The 16675-nt window shown below is 38.7% G+C and overlaps 2 protein-coding genes across 4 annotated transcripts in view; one reads left to right on the top strand and one right to left on the bottom strand.

Annotated features, from left to right (window-relative positions):
* The window catches only part of LOC137290327 (receptor-type tyrosine-protein phosphatase kappa-like), a 131668-nt gene extending 128518 nt beyond the window's left edge, over window positions 1–3150 (top strand). For both annotated transcript variants that reach the window (XM_067821170.1, XM_067821169.1), the window contains 2 exons: window positions 68–206; window positions 1011–3150. In XM_067821170.1, coding sequence (XP_067677271.1) covers window positions 68–206; window positions 1011–1061 — 190 coding nt within the window. In that variant the 3' untranslated portion in view covers window positions 1062–3150. The remainder of the gene's footprint in view (window positions 1–67; window positions 207–1010) is intronic.
* Window positions 3151–3189: 39 nt separating this feature from the next.
* LOC137290339 (uncharacterized) overlaps window positions 3190–16675 on the bottom strand; it is a 113142-nt gene continuing 99656 nt past the window's right edge. For both annotated transcript variants that reach the window (XM_067821189.1, XM_067821188.1), the window contains exons 4-10: window positions 14788–15006; window positions 14404–14631; window positions 6557–6736; window positions 5752–5889; window positions 5223–5360; window positions 4275–4422; window positions 3190–4171 (exon numbers count right to left, since the gene is read on the bottom strand). In XM_067821189.1, coding sequence (XP_067677290.1) covers window positions 4072–4171; window positions 4275–4422; window positions 5223–5360; window positions 5752–5889; window positions 6557–6736; window positions 14404–14631; window positions 14788–15006 — 1151 coding nt within the window. In that variant the 3' untranslated portion in view covers window positions 3190–4071. The remainder of the gene's footprint in view (window positions 4172–4274; window positions 4423–5222; window positions 5361–5751; window positions 5890–6556; window positions 6737–14403; window positions 14632–14787; window positions 15007–16675) is intronic.

Genomic DNA, 16675 nt, shown 5'->3' with positions numbered 1-16675 from the left:
TTTTGACAGGAAGGAAATTTATACAATAGAGCCACCAATTTTATGAAATTGTTTGCATATATTCCAGCGACAATGACAGAAAGCTAGCCGTCTCTTTCTGCATTATGGGGAACATCCTTTCCGGTATTCGTGAGGACACTTCTGTTGATGTTATCGGCCATGTAAGAACATTTCTCAGATGCTGTCCTGACCTTCAGTTCAACAAGGTAGGACACTGGTTTTAAATACCCAAGATTAATAATATGACCTAATTCACATTTTACATATTTCAAGCTTAGTGTCCAATGCATTATTCCCTAACAATTGTGGTTATGAACCTTTCATTCCTTATGGCTGTTATGTATCTGCGATGTAAACGTGTAAGAACCAATGGCTCTGGTGTTGACGTAATAACAGTAATATTTGTCAAATACGCTGTACTATCGACTAAACCAGCTTGCATAATTCAAACCATTTTGAAACTGACAAACAGACGGAGTGAGGTTTTAGTTTTACACCGCTTTTAGAAAAAAAGCAATCAGCAATATACAGAAGGGCATACACGAAATGGGCATCAGGTCTTGTACCCATGTGGGGAATCGAACCCGGGTTTTCGGGTTGACAAGCAATCATTTTAACCACTAGGCTATCTTAGCACCCGACAAACGTACAGAAAAGAATTCATGCCGAAAATGACAACATTTTGGGTGCAGTTGACACATCTGTCGACATCTGTTGACACAACTTTCATATTCGATTTTCTGTGACCCAGACTGTTCTAAATGTTTGGACAATGATCCGTGTATCCTTGCCATAACTCATGTTGATGTCTTGTGCGGCACTATGGGTTTCTTCATGAATGTATGGCGTAATGTGATATAGCCTTTGGCATTGTCTCTAGTCGTGCTGAAATGTGATGTTGTCTATGGTTATGAAAACCATCTATGATCTATTATGAAACTTTTCTATCAAAGCTGTCTTTGGGATCAGAATTCTTTCACTGTCTTGGTTTTGTTTTGATTTGTTTCCAGAATGAAACTGCAGTGTATTCTGAGAACAGACCCTTCAAACACCTACGCTAACATCTAAAGTCAGCGCCAGACAGTCCCGACGGACTACATTACATCTACAAAACGAACGACCATATTACCACACTATCCAGTTCGGTATTTTCTACATTACTTAAAATGCCCATACGCAGTTGTGGGTATGTTAAAATTACTAATTTTGATACCATACCTTAACGTTGTTAATATGGACCAAAGTGTAATATTTCTAGTTTATGTTGTCTCACTACACAATATATTACCAATCACTGAGTGATGTTCATACCATTTACCCTAGAGTCAAGTCAAAACGGATCTCCTTATATTTTCATCGATGAACTTTACGGTCCTTCGGCTACCACGTTTTATGGTTTCAAATGATTATTCTGAAACTTACAGTGGTAGAAATGTATAGGACATTTACATATTGGACGAAATAAATAATGTCTGCTGTGAGGTCAACTAGGTTGATTCTCATTTTCTGTTTGCGACAGATATCAAATCTAGATTTGCTCTACGTCCTCAGAATTTCACATAGTTTCGCATTGCTTCCGCAATATTCCACATGGATTCGCCACTAGTTCAACAGAATTTCTCGTCGATTTGCACTGGATCCACAGATTTTGACAATGATTTGTGCCAGATCCATACAATTTTACATCGATTCGTACTAGATCCAAAGAATTGTATACTATTTTGTACTAGTTCCTTAGAATTTGACATGGATTTGTTCTAGAATTTCACATTGGTGTGTAGTAGCTCCACAGAATATCGGATTAATTTGCACAAGGTTCACAGAATTTCACCTTGATTTGCATTACCTCCACAAAATTTCACGTCGCTTTGCTCTAATTCCACAGAATTAACATTGATTTGTACTAGTTGCACAGAATTTCAAATTGATTCGTACTACTTCCACAGAATTCCCCATCGATTCATATTACCTCCACAGAATTTCACCGACATATGGACCACTTTAACCAGATTGCACTAAATTAGTACTGGTCTAACAGAATTTCACATAGACGCGTACTTCATCTGTCACATAGATTTGCACTACTTCACCAAAATTGCAAATTGGTGAGCAGAATTTTACATGGATTTGCATTACTTCCACACAATTTCCCATCGATTTGCACTAGATCCACGGATTTTCATAGTATATTTTGTACTGATTCCACAGAATTTGACATTGATCTATACCAGTTCCGCAGAATTTCACATTGATTTTTGCTAGTTCCACAGAATGTCACATTGATTCGCACTAGATCCACAGGATTTCATATTATTCTGCACTAGTTACACAGAATTTCACATTGATTCGTATTAGTTCCAGAGAATTTCACCCAGACTTGTACCACATTAACAGGATTGCACATATATTAGAACTGTTCGAACAGAATTTCACATAGGTGCGTACTTCATGAGCAGAATGTTACATTGATTCGTACCACTTCACAAATTTTACACTGATTCGCGCTTGTGCCACAGATTTGCATAGCTTTGAAGTCGCATCCAGTGCCCCTTGTTTCTTGTTCCTGCTCCCCTTCAACGTGAGGTCATAATATATATGCTTTCAAAGTTAACCAAAAGACCATCCATTCAAGACAGACATTTACACAGAAGTTTGTGTCGTACCTTTGGTATGGACATTAGCTATAACTGTTAACATATATCCAACGTCTGTGATGTACACGTCATCAACATGAAGTCATCAAACATTTAAAGTTAAACTAACGTCAAAATGTGTTTATGGTCATATGTCAGTCAATATGTTATAAATGTTACTGATAACTGATGCAAGTTGTTAATACATACACTGAACGCTGACAGTGTTGTGTCATTTGTTACAGAAGAATCTCTGCATATGTACAAATGTATCTTACGCCTATGGAATGCCAGGTGGCGGGTATGGACATCGTATTTCTACGCGATGCATGTTCAGCCATATTAGTTAAACATGTAAATCTGGCTTATGTATCAACTGGGTGTGAGTATCTCTCCCAATTTTCCTGTCAGATGATATAGTCATTAGTTGATGATGTGTAAAGGTACGCATGGCTGCTTAAACATTTTTGTTACTATCTATTAACTTGAATAAAATTCTATTTTGTTTGACTAGAAAGCTACGTTTGTTTGTCACAATAAAACAAACATAACATCCTTTAAGATTGCCTGTTTTATATTTCAAGATGGCTTTGAAATCAATTGTATATTTATACAAACACAGATTTTTCAAAAATGTATCCATAACTTTTGTCCGTTTGGATAGTGTTTCCTATAAAAGGCAATTATGTTTTTGTCTGAGTATTTGATATTTGAATTGACTACCAGTAATTACTTATAACACATCAAAATCCTACTTGTATTCACAATAGGATGTATGGCCCAAAATTGCACTGTGACAGTAATACTAAAGAAGTGTTTACATTATAGTCCAATGTTTCCGTGCCCGTTAAGAGAACTACTATCACATAAGAATGTCAATTTAACAGTTCACACTACAGCACTGACAGTTAGCACATTGATAGCAATGTGATGCGCGAACATATCGTCAGCCATGTGAGAGTTGAAAGCAAGTGATCGAAATCAAACCCGTGTATTCGGTGTGACGAGCAAATGCTTTGTCCATCATTCTACCCCATACATTACACAGAGACATGAAAACATAAAGTTAATAAGAAGAGTATACAATTAGAATCACTGTCCAATCGCTGAGTGAGCATGTGATTGCTTCAACATGACTAGGTCTCCCCATGCTATGGCATCAAAACTAGCACTGTGGTAAAAGAATAAATGACACTTAGTGGTTCCAGTCAGAACAAAAAATATAAAACAACCATTGTGTCTAAATGAAGCATTCACGCAAAACACCGATGATGCAATACCTTCTGATTATAGTGATATCAATCACAGGGCGAAGATATACATTTAAACTTCAAGGTAAAATGTATGAGTTGTCATTTTGAAACGTTTCGTCAGTTCCTGGAGGTTTACCCTTCTGTTTGCAGTTCTAGTGCCTGCCAGTCAGTTCGTCAGTGATGTTCTATACACAGGTCTCGATTCTAGTGTTTATGTTCAGCGAGTTCTGTGTGTCTTTAGTCTCCTCTTCCTTCACAGACCCATGATCGTTGTGCATCCTGCGTCTTGAAAAGAGCAAACAAATGTCAATGCTACACTCAATGTATGTTAACTCGCACGTACATGTTTATGTTTATATGTATAGTCATCACTTCATTGCACACCTACCTGCATGGTCTACAGTGTAAACACAGATACACTCCAGCAGCTAGGATAAGTGTCATCGCCACTCCGACAAGCCCACCAACCAGAACACCAACACCGGTTATATTTGTAAACGAATGGGCCATTTTGTCAGGAAGTATCTTCTGTGATTCTGAAAATATAAAATAGAATAGCTCTGCCAAATGATTCAAACATAATGTTGTTAGTGACACAACATTCAAATGATACTGCCGTTAACAACTGTCTCTCTATGTCTCAAAGCATGAGAGAGTGGGTGAATTAAAGTTTATAGTCATAGCAGCAGCATTTCAGCCATATCATAACTGAAACGAGGTAAAAACACATGAAAACTGCAGTTAAATTGTGCCACACAGTTCAACCCGTACTTCCCGTTTGGGAAGGTTAGATATGAAACAATGTTTCACTGACGTTTTGAATATTTTGGAACAACTAAACTGAATACCAACATTTGTTTCACTCTGTTTTACAAGTTATAGGGGGAGTCGCATATAGTTTCAGAATGTTGCTCTGAAAATGGCTTTCAACCTTCAAAAAGAACTGTTGCCATGAATACAGAAAGAAAATACATTTAGATGATGTTCATGAGATGGAGACGTAGTATACACAGTTTGGTGAAGATTGATCTAAATGGTTTTAAGGTTATGTTCCAGAAACAATGGGAACGTCAACACGGACAGAAAGTAAACCAAAACAATATGCCTCAAGACGCTTCGGGGACAGACGTGATTTCAACTGCCAGTTACAGAACATGTATCTGTTTACGCAACGTTTATCAAAATTGTCTGACAAACACCTTTTTAAGAATAGAATCATAAAATGTGAATCAACAACAAATATATCCTTCAATTATAGCTTGAACTTAAAACACCTATCCCTTGTGATGGCTCGCCATGACTTACGTATTACAATGTTAAACATAGTATATTGTACCTATAACACGGAGACAGCGAGGACCTCCGTATCCATGCGTGCATCCCTGGAGACATCTCCCGTCCACAATGTTACAGCTCCCATTACAGTGACCGCATTTTGCCTCACAGTTCAATCCGTACTTCCCGCTAGGACAGGCTAGACATGAAACGGTTTGAATAAATTGGAACAACTAGACTGCCTGGCAACATTTGTTTCACTTCCATGTGCTCATTCTTCTACAATTAAGAGTCGTTTTTTTAGTCCTAAAACGGCTATGGTTGACACAACCAGAAAAACCGTAGAGAATATTACAATGTCAAATGTGATTATCGTCGAGTGTAGTCTACCACTGACGCCGTGGCAAGGTTCGCTTTACCCATTTTTGTATTCTTGAACACATATCTCCTCACCCATATTTTAGATTCCATGACAGTGACCACAGTCAATTACACAATTCAATCCGTATTTCCAGTTTGGACAAGCTGACTATGGAGCTCATCTTTGTCATTTAAAACAAAAGTATGATTTGTGCATCATCGTAACCCACCTTCATTGCACAGATCCAGTTGCCATCCTGCCTCGCATCCATCTGGACAAATTCCGGTCTCATGGTGACACAAACTGTTGTTACCACATCTACCACAGGCGTTGCTGCAATCGATACCATAGGCACCACCTGGGCAAACTGGGATGTCATGCAGTATGTGAATATGCTTAGCTTCCCAATGTAATCACAAAACTTCAACATCAGAAAACGTACAGATATGGTGAAAGTCACTTCAAGTAAGACAGATGAGTAAAAAATTGTTTTCTGACGCCAGAAGGTACCCCTGTTGGAAACAGGAAAACAAGTAACTACCTGCCCTCGTTATTATTGTAAGTGAGTATGGTTTTACACCACTTTTAGCAATAGTCCTGCAATATCACGACAGGGAACACCACTGTAGTCCTGTTTGGAATCGATCCCGGATCTTAGGCGTAACGAACGAAGGTTTTTACAACTAGGCTATTGGTATTGGTATGGTACATTACTTACTTAACATTACGGTTATAGTTAAAACGTTTTTACATGAAAAAAAACCTGGTATGTTCCATGTATTATTTTATATAGTTTCTGGTGTTCCGGAAACAATTTTATACTTACTTGTGAAATACACTTCATAATTTTCTAAATTTTCCATGAACCATAGCAAACAGTTTTCCTATTTGCAAAAAATCACGAAAGATGGAGTACTGTGAATGATACACATTTGTACCTCGCTGTGTTTCCTTTTCATATTACAAAATCATGTCACATTTTGCTTCACTTCATTGTAGTTATTTTTTTGGAGATAGTAATCAAGTAGTTTTACCCTGCGTGCAGTCTGTTCCACGCCAACCAGGCTTGCATCCACCGTCACAAGCGCCTTCTGTTACATCACAAGTAGACATTACCTTGCAGTGACGTGCAGCGCATGACTTCCTACAGTTGGGTCCATACCACAGTCCTTCCGCACAGCCAGGGGTGACTGTCGTTAGCATTGGCTTTGGAACTAAGTACAGCAATAAACATAATTCGTGACTGAATCTCGTATTGTCCACACTAGATATGCTCATCAATACATGTATCTATTGAAAGGTGAAGATCCTCTGTTCTGCACCCCTTGTGATGAAAGAATCACACTCAAGCATGTCCTGCTTGACTGTGTAAAACATTCAGTCACACTGAATAAGTATTTTAATTCCCGAAACATGAAGGATCTGTTTTCAATAACACATATTCGCACTTAGTCATTGCATTTTTAAAAGAATGAGATTTAGTAACTGAATTGTAAATAGATAAATATTATCTATTGTCTTATTATTGGAAGTTTAAATTCGTAACTCAGCTTGTTAGTGGCTGTATCCTCAAAGGGGGTTGAAGTATTCAGTCTATAAAACTATTGTTATCCTGAGAAGGTACATATGTCCACAAACATTCAAAGTAAATTCACACTTTCCACGTTTTTAATCGTAGAACAAGTGTATGTTTATTGCATGGCTAGATTTCCCAAATTGCTGACGGCCGAGGGGATGGTGTAAATCCAGCTAGGGTTCATGCAGGAAGCAAATCTCCATGGTCCTTAGTCGTTCGTTGACAGGATATTAGAGTGTGCCATTAATTCATGTGTGTTTTTTTATAATCAATCGTTCTCGTCACTATATGGATGTAATATTGCCGATGTGACGTTATATATTAACTCACTCACTCGTGACTGAACGTTTGAAACTTCATGGCGACTGTTTGCTGCCTCATGTTTCAGGCATAAATTGTAAACCTTGTTCATAGAACTGCAGCCAGCAACCTATAACTTAAGTCTCCTGTGAAAACATCTTGGATAAAAGACTTGACTTTTTCAAATGGTCCAGATTCGAGCTCTCACAGACATATAGCTGCCATATAGCTGAAATACTAGTGTTGTGTAACAACAAACCAGCCAACCAATCTGACTTTTCAACTACACAGTCAACAGCTACTTTTGGATTTCTGGAAACAACCTTAAATCAAACCTGAACATGAATACGGTTCAAATAACTGTTAATGCTTTGCCCCTAATATAATAATATCCAGGTCCTATTCTCGATGGCCCAATATCCTAAGATCTCTGGTGTCTGAAAATCTGACGTTGTTGACTTTTTCGTACTGGCGTGACTTGAAATGGCTTCACCAGCTGATAGGATAAGCATGATTACACGATGCCATTTAGAAAGTGGTCAAATGCAACATCAGAGGGTACACAAAGTCGCAGCGGCTGAACGGGCTTGGCGGCTGACTTTGTGTGCTGGCGATCAGGTGCCTGACTCTGAGGGTGCCGGATGGGACTCAGCCAAAAAAGTACTAAAATTTGTACTTTACTGAGAAAGTGAAATCCCAAATATGACATATGCTGGATCAGATAAGAATTATGGTAACAATATTTGCTGATTTTGGATGGTGTCATTGAAAACATTCTCTTGTTTCTGTGTCTGGGGATCCTAATATTAGGCAAACACATGCACATAAAGTATGCTTCTTCATCGTGCGAACCTTTCTGTTGAAGTGTCTAATACCTTAAAGCCTCATCAGTGGGCACCCGTGGCGAGCCACCTCCTCGTGGTGGGTGCTGGGTAACGCTAAGAGCTCGCCGACACCCCCGTAGTGGACCCGGGGGGATATGTGGTCCACCAACCCGTTTGCCGTGGGTTGCGGCCCTGTGTCGGCGGAGGAAGGGATCCTGGTGCTTGAGGGCAATAGGAGCTTGCAACCGTGTTCCTGTTGCTCAATACACCACTTTGGCCCTGACTTCGCCTAGACGGGTGGTTGAATGGGCCCGGTTCGACCAATCGGCTGGTCATGCCAAGCCCTGTGCATGGGGTATTATTATATTTATCAATGCACATAAATCATTTGGAATTGTTGTAAATTTGGTCTTGGCTTTATAATCTAAAACATTTTTGAATTTGAAATATGTTGTTCTGTAATTTGCCTAGAGTCCTATGCCAGAAAGCGGTGGCTCATGGGCCAATCTGGTAGAATTATTAATCTTTTAATTTTTCTGCTGGAGTATATCATCCGGGTATCCTTGGTGCTGCAAGCTGGAGGCCCGCTTGCTTTAGCATTGTCCTTGTGATACTCCGTGGTGGGTGGGGAGCTCGGATGATGAACCATATTACACTAACCATGGCGTACGAAATACCACTTAAAAAAACAAAACGTCCACTTGATATTGACCCTGTTGATCCTGACCAGAGACCATCTGCATCGATTGAATATTGGCCACGTTTCATTGTGACTGAGACACCTGACAAGACACCATTAAAACTGAACCCCTTTGCTGTGTCCAAGGGTGTTCAAGGTATTGCTGGGGAGGTGAAAAACATTAGACGCTTGCGTTCGGGTGCCCTGCTAGTTGAATGCGGGAAAAAACAACAAGCAACGAACCTCATGAACATAAAATCTTTCGTGGGCATTCCGGTCACGGTCTCTGCTCACAAGACCTTGAATACAAGTAAAGGTATTGTGAGAGATCGTGATCGATTGTTGGATAATATGTCGGAACTTGATATAGGATCTGAAATGAAGGATCAAGGTGTGCTCTATGTCTAGCGCTTTTCAACGCGGAGAAACAACGAAACCATCAAAACGAATACGTACCTGTTTACTTTTTCATCTCCAAATGTACCCAAATCAGTGCAGGCAGGCTACTGTAACATTCCAGTTGATACGTACATCCCCAACCCGCTCAGGTGTTTTAAATGCCAGAAATATGGACACGGTGTGAATACTTGCACATTGTCTGTTGTGTGTGCTCACTGTGGTGAGAAGACACACACAACAGAAGATTGTGACAGTGATTATAAAAAATGCACCAATTGCTCAGGCGACCATTCGTCCTTTTCTAAACAGTGTCCTATTTGGAAAGAGTAAATGGAGATCAATAAAATAAAATTTACACAAAATATCTCCTTTTCTGAGGCCAAAAAACTGGTAAAGAGATCTGAACTTTCAGAAAGTTATGCTACAGTAGCAAAAACATCATTGGGGTCTAGTTCTAAAACAACGTCAACCACAGGCTGTCAAACTACCTTGACTTGGGTAAATTGCGACTCTCCACAGCATTTGTGCACTGCTATATCATCACAGACTGAGGAATCACTTCCTAATACCTCAAAGACTTCGTCTGATCATAAATCAGCATCTCAGTCACACTCAAAGTCTCAATCTACAGCTGAGAGTCAACAAACGGTGAAAAGTAAACCGAAGCCAAAGCCTGATGCTTCAAAACAACAAAGTGGCAGAGCTCCTAAAGGATCACAAAATAAAATTCAATTGTACAATAAATATGGGTCTCTTGAAGAAATGGACGTCTCTGAAAATGTCCATTCTAGGGCACATAGCTTGTCGCCCTCCAAAAGAGTGCGGGTAGATCCCCAATAAATCCCCCTAAAAGATAGTTTATTCCAATAATATTGTACAGTGGAACTGCAGAGGATTGAGGACTAATTTACATGAATTACAGCTATTAGTCCAAGATTTTACACCTTCAGCTATATGTCTCCAAGAGACATATTTAAAACAAACAGATACATTTAATTTTCGTCAGTTTAACACACATCATTGTTTTGCACCTCCGGGTGATCGGGCCACTGGCGGATCATCCATTCTAGTCAAACAAAACGTTATTCAAAGCCCTGCTTCACTTAATACTAATATGCAGGCTGTTGCAATGAGAATTACGTTACATGTAGCGTTTACGCTATGCTCTCTTTATATTTCTCCGTCTTCGACGTTTGCTAAAACTGATCTTCAAGCTCTATATGATCAGCTCCCGAAGCCATGTATTATAATGGGAGATTTAAATGGGCACAACCCACTCTGGGGTAGTATAACTACAAACACTAAAGGGAAATTGTTGGAGGACTTTTGTTCTGACAATGATTTGTGTATTTATAATGATGGTTCCAGCACATATTTACACCCTGGTACAGGGACCTATTGACAACTTCAGAACTACTAAATGAATTCGAATGGTCAGTCCACGATGACCTCTGTGGAAGTGACCATTTTCCTACTATGTTAAAAGCTGTAACTCCATCCGATGTTCCTCCATCATCAAGACGAAATTTTAAAAAGGCTAACTGGGCTTTACATGAAACACTGTGTGCTGAAAAACTTAAACCTTAAACGTTTTATTGACGTTCCTGATGCTATTAAATGCTTTTCGGATGAACTGAATTCCATAGCTGATGAGTGTATACCAAAGTCCTCTGTAGTTCCACACACAAGAAAACCATGGTTCAACGATGAGTGCAAACAAGCTAGGAAGGCAAGGAAAAAAGCAGAACATTATTTCCGTCGCCATCCTATGGTGCATAATTTAAATAAATTTAAAATTTTAAATGCTAAAGCACGGCGTACTTTTAAACAGAACAAACGCCAATCTTGGCAAAATTATGTATCTAAAATAAATTCTCGGACACCCATGTCCAAGGTATGGAACATGGTCCAGAAAATCAAAGGTAAAGGTACTAAATCTACTGTCCATCATCTTAAAGATGGAGATCAATTACTTACTGATAAATCAGATATCGCAAATAAATTGGGCGAAACACTCGCTAAACATTCTTCCTCTTCTAATTATTTACCTAAATTCCAGCAGTATCAAAAAGAACAAGAAAAGAAAACTATTAATTTCAATTCTGATAATGGGGAAGATTATAATGAAACGTTTTCTATTCATGAACTCCATACTGCTCTTGATCAGGCTCATGACACTGCTACTGGAGCTGATAACATACATTATCAACTCCTGAAGCACTTACCAGAATCCTGCCTAGAAACTCTCCTAAATATTTTTGATGATATTTGGACATGGGGTAACTTTCCTCCTTCATGGCGTGACGCCATAGTAGTACCAATACCTAAACCTGGACGTGATCATACGGATCCATCCAATTATCGTCCGATTTCATTAACAAGCTGTGTTTGCAAGACCATGGAACGCTTGATAAATAATCGACTAGTTTGGTACTTGGAAACAAATAACCTTATCACTGATATACAATGTGGTTTCCGGAAAAACAGAAGTACTGTCGATCACTTAGTGCGTTTGGAATCCTTTGTAAAAAACGCACTAATTAACAAACAACACGCTGTGTCTATCTTTTTTGATCTTGAAATATGACACTACTTGGAAATATGGCATTTTACGAGATTTACATGACTTCGGGTTGCGAGGTCGTTTGCCTGAATTTATTGCCAAGTTTTTAAATAACAGACAATTCCAGGTCCGCGTGGGCTCTACCCTGTCTGATCATTACAATCAGGATCAGGGTGTCCCACAAGGCAGTATTTTGTCTGTCACTCTTTTTAGCATCAAGATCAACAGTTTATCTAAAGTTTTAAACGATTCAATAGATGGATCGTTATTTGTGGATGATTTTAATATTTCTTGTCGTGGTAAAAATATGCATACCATTGAACGGCAATTGCAGTTGTGTTTAAACAGGATTAATAAATGGTGTCTTGAAAACGGCTTTAAATTTTCTAAATCGAAAACTAACTGCATACATTTTTGTCGAAAATACAAACCACATAAAGACCCTGAACTGTTTCTAGATGGGACGCCCATTAAAGTTGTGAAGGAAGCCAAATTCTTGGGTCTAATCTTTGATTCACAATTAACGTTAAATCACTTAAAAGTAAATGCCTGAAAGCTCTTGACTTGTTGAAAGTGGTTTCAAATTCAAAATGGGGAGGGGATCAAGCTACCCTTCTCCATTTATATCGATCACTCGTTCGTTCTAAACTTGATTATGGCTCCATTGTATATGGTGGAGCCTGCAAAAGCAATCTTAAACTACTTGATCCTGTCCATCACCAAGGTGTAAGTCTTTGTCTTGGGTACTTCAGAACTTCACCTATTGACAGTCTTTACGTTGAGGCCGATGAACCATCTCTTGCACAACGCCATATCAAATTATCTTTACAATATATCATAAAACTATACTCTAACGAATCTAACCCTGAATATAACTGTGTCTTCAATCCCCTTTATGAGGATTTGTATAGCAAAAAGTCTTCTCTTGTTCCACCTCTTCGGCTCAGAATAAAGCCGTTTATTGCTGCTGCTGGTATTGAGCTGAACAATATAGCTCCTTCCCGTCTTCTTTCCTCTCCCCCTTGGCAGTTGGTTAGGCCACAGGTTGACCTAACATTAACTACATTTAAAAAATCAGAAACTAATGAATTACAGTATAAACAAGAATATAATCAATTGAAACATACATATAACAATTACAAATCCTTATTTACAGATGGGTCCAAGGACGGTGGTGCAGTTGCTTGTGCTACTGTCATTGGATAACAACAATATCTTCTAGATTACCAGATAATAGTTCTATTTTTACAGCAGAAGCTAACGCCATATTAACAACTCTTAAATATATTCAAAGACACCCTAAACGTAAACAGTATATAATATATTCCGATTCTCTTTCTTGTCTTCAGGCTATGAAAAACATTTCTTATAAGCATCCGCTTTTAATTGAAATTATTGAATTGTATAATACTCTTGCTACTGGCAAATACGACATCGTCTTTTGTTGGTTACCCAGTCACGTAGGTATTTCTGGAAATGTGATGGCCGATCTTGCTGCCAAGGCGGCACTCAACAAATCTGTGACACCACTTTTTCTTCCATATTCAGATTACAAAGCTTGCATTAGAACGTATATCCGTGATCAGATGCAGAAGAAGTGGGACACTCAAGTAGCTATCAATAAGTTACATGAAATAAAACCGTATATTGGTTACACCTACTTGGGTTGTCAGTCCAGATTTGAGGAGGTCATCATGCGACGATGTCGTATTGGCCACACAAGATATACACATAAATATTTGCTTAAAGGTGAGGATCCTCCGTTTTGTATCCCTTGTGATGGAAGAATCACAGTCAAGAATATCCTGCTTGACTGTGTCGAGTATTCCATCACAAGGGATCAGTATTTTAATTCACGAACTCTGAAGGATCTTTTTAATAACACAAGCTCTCATTTAATCATTGCATTTTTAAAAGAATTACATTTATTGTCTGAATTGTAAATAGATAAATATTTTATGATTGGAAGTTTAAATTCATAACTGTGCTTGTTAGTGGCTGTATCCTCAAAGGGGGTTGAAGTACTGTAAAACTATTGTCCCCCTGAGAGGGTACGTAAGTCCACAAACATTCAAAGTAAATTCAAACTTTCATGTTTTTAATCGTAGCATAAGTGTCTTTTTTATTTGCATGGCTAGGTTTCCCAAATTGCTGCCAGCTGAGGGGATGATGTAAATTCAGCTAGGGTCCATGCAGGTAGCAAAGGTACTGTAAGTCCCCATGGTCCCTAGTATGGTGATCTACCTTCAGTCGTTAGCAATCTATAGCCCATTTTTATCTTGTATTGTCCTGTATAGATACATTGTTTTAGGTATAGTTACTAGTTTTATATTCTCATCTGTGATATTCTAGTTGTTTTACTGTCTCTTGTTGACAGGTTTTATAATAGATATATATATTTCATTTCAGTATTAAATGTTCTCGTCACGATATGGCTGAGATATTGCCGATGTGACGATAAATATTAACTCACTCACTCACTCACCCTCATCAGTGAGTGCCATCGAAGGCAAAGAGAAAGCCTATCTGAACATACTTACCCCACACTTCTACTTCTGCAAAGTCTAGTACAGCTCCGCCTCCATCGTTATCGGTTTCAGTATAGATAGTCAAGCAGCTCCAGTCACCAGAACAGCTCACATACAGTATGTCCGCTATGTCTCTACCATCGGGACGACCTGTGACAGTGTAGCAAAGATTCCCTTCCCTTGGGTTAGAGGAATCCGTCCGTGACGTGTAGAACTGTACACCATTCCGCCGCCATGGGTCTACGAAATAGGTGCAGACTTTGCACTACAAAAAACATGCTTTAAAAGACTGATACTATAAACGTGCAATCAGCAAATGTAAAAGCAAGATGTATCTTGTCTATATTGTTCCTCAATGTATCCGCTCTGTTTGATTCGTGATGAACTATTACTTACAGTCAAATCTGAAGAAGATCCTGATCATGGGAGAATGTACCACCATGTTGAGGTCGACCTTCCACCAAGCAGTGAGTTCGTCCTCCTTGGTGTGGATTGTCAGTGACTCGTCAGCAGCATAAGTCCGTCCGTCAACAGCTCGCACGGAATACTGGACTCTCCTGGTACTGCTCATGGATGTTTGCTTATGCAGAGCAACGTTTTGTCCATTACCTGAGACTGCAAACAAGATGTCAAGGGTAGAATATGATCAATATTACACATGGCAATAAAATACATTTTTCTTTCATCTATTTCTACTGAATACGCTGGAAGTAAAGCGATTTTCCTCATCCATGAGAAACTTCGACTGAACAACATCATTTGCATCTGTTAAAGAATCACTATCGAAGAGTAATGATAGCAGGTGTTCACAAAAGAACAGCCTGTAATAGACGCCCTACTGGTTGCACCTTACTTAAGCCTCTCAATGCTGCTGTCGACCCATTGGACAGGAGTGCAGGATAATGACACCTCCAACTAAAACTTGCAATAATTATTCAACGATTCGGATTTACGTGTCATCTGAATTATGTATGGAATACTCTAGTTTTCAGCTTTATAAATATATAATCTTCAACATGTACATATCCTTTAAAACGAAATGCCTGCGAATTAAAAATGTGATCGCCAAATTTCTCGGCACGCAGTCAAAGATAACGGCCATTGTTGACTTTCACGCCCGCCATGTCGAATGGTACCCAGTTTGATATTTTCTTCATAATGAAATATTTTTTATAGTTTAATTGATATTTTTGTTCTTTGACGAAGAGAAACTTCATGAGTTTCCCATTTTCTAAAAATTGGTTACTTTCGGCTTAAGTAATTATAAACAAAACCAATCTCAATGTTGCATCATCGATTGGACGAACAGGAACGATCATGGCAACAGCTGTAAAACAAACAAGTCCACATGCATCGCGATGCCGACGAAATGTGCCATCCTTTTGATATATCCAACTATTTCATCTAGAATTAATTACATGGTGTGAATAGTAAATGTTATTGTCGCTGCACAGAAAGTATCATATTTATCGAGTTTATTTGGATTTTGTTTGATAATCCTTCCAACATTCAAAATGCTGACAGCCGTAGGTGACCCGAAAGGGCGTGGCCAACCTTGCGGTTTTTCTAAGAGAGAAGACACGAAGGATGTTTGTTTTCATAAGCAGAATGTGAACTCATATACATTGAAAGAAAGCTACTTAATACCTATATAATGCAGATCATGAAACAATATCACAATATTTGTAATTATACCCACCCTTGATGAAACCGGAAGCGCATACACAGCATGGCACTCGTGGAGGTAAAATATGAACGAGTTGGTAAACGACCCTTGATACATTTTCTAAATTGATTCAAATTCCCGTAAGATCCATTCCATACACCAGAATTACCTCTCAATCATCTTCAATTATTTACTGTTAGTTGTGTTCAGTAGCAGTTGTCATTTGTTGCTTGTGTTGTAGTATTTGTCCTGAAGTTAGTCGATGATCCTTAGTTTAGAATATCCGAAGTCGATGATTTTCTCGGTCGATTTTTTTCGCAGAATGTTCTGACATGGGGAGACGTATAAATTGTCAGTGTGTCGTAACAATTTGTGTATATCGTCACAAGAAGTACAATTTTGATGATTGAAGATGTCAGGAATGAAATAATTTTTCCTTTCCCAGAAACGAACGAAACCAGATCTAGTGTGAGAATGTAATGTAAATGGCTTTCATAAAAAATAATGACTGCTTAGAAAACAACTGATGATCCAAACTCTTGGAGCAATGATTACACAGACAGTGGTTGAAAGACGGATTCATTTTTTTCTTGTGATGACATTTCATGAAGTAATATG

The sequence above is a fragment of the Haliotis asinina genome, chromosome 7 (assembly GCF_037392515.1).
Source record: "Haliotis asinina isolate JCU_RB_2024 chromosome 7, JCU_Hal_asi_v2, whole genome shotgun sequence".
Taxonomy (NCBI): domain Eukaryota; kingdom Metazoa; phylum Mollusca; class Gastropoda; order Lepetellida; family Haliotidae; genus Haliotis; species Haliotis asinina.
The sequence above is the reverse complement of the archived record's forward strand: the minus strand, read 5'-3'. Positions and strand labels throughout refer to the sequence as shown.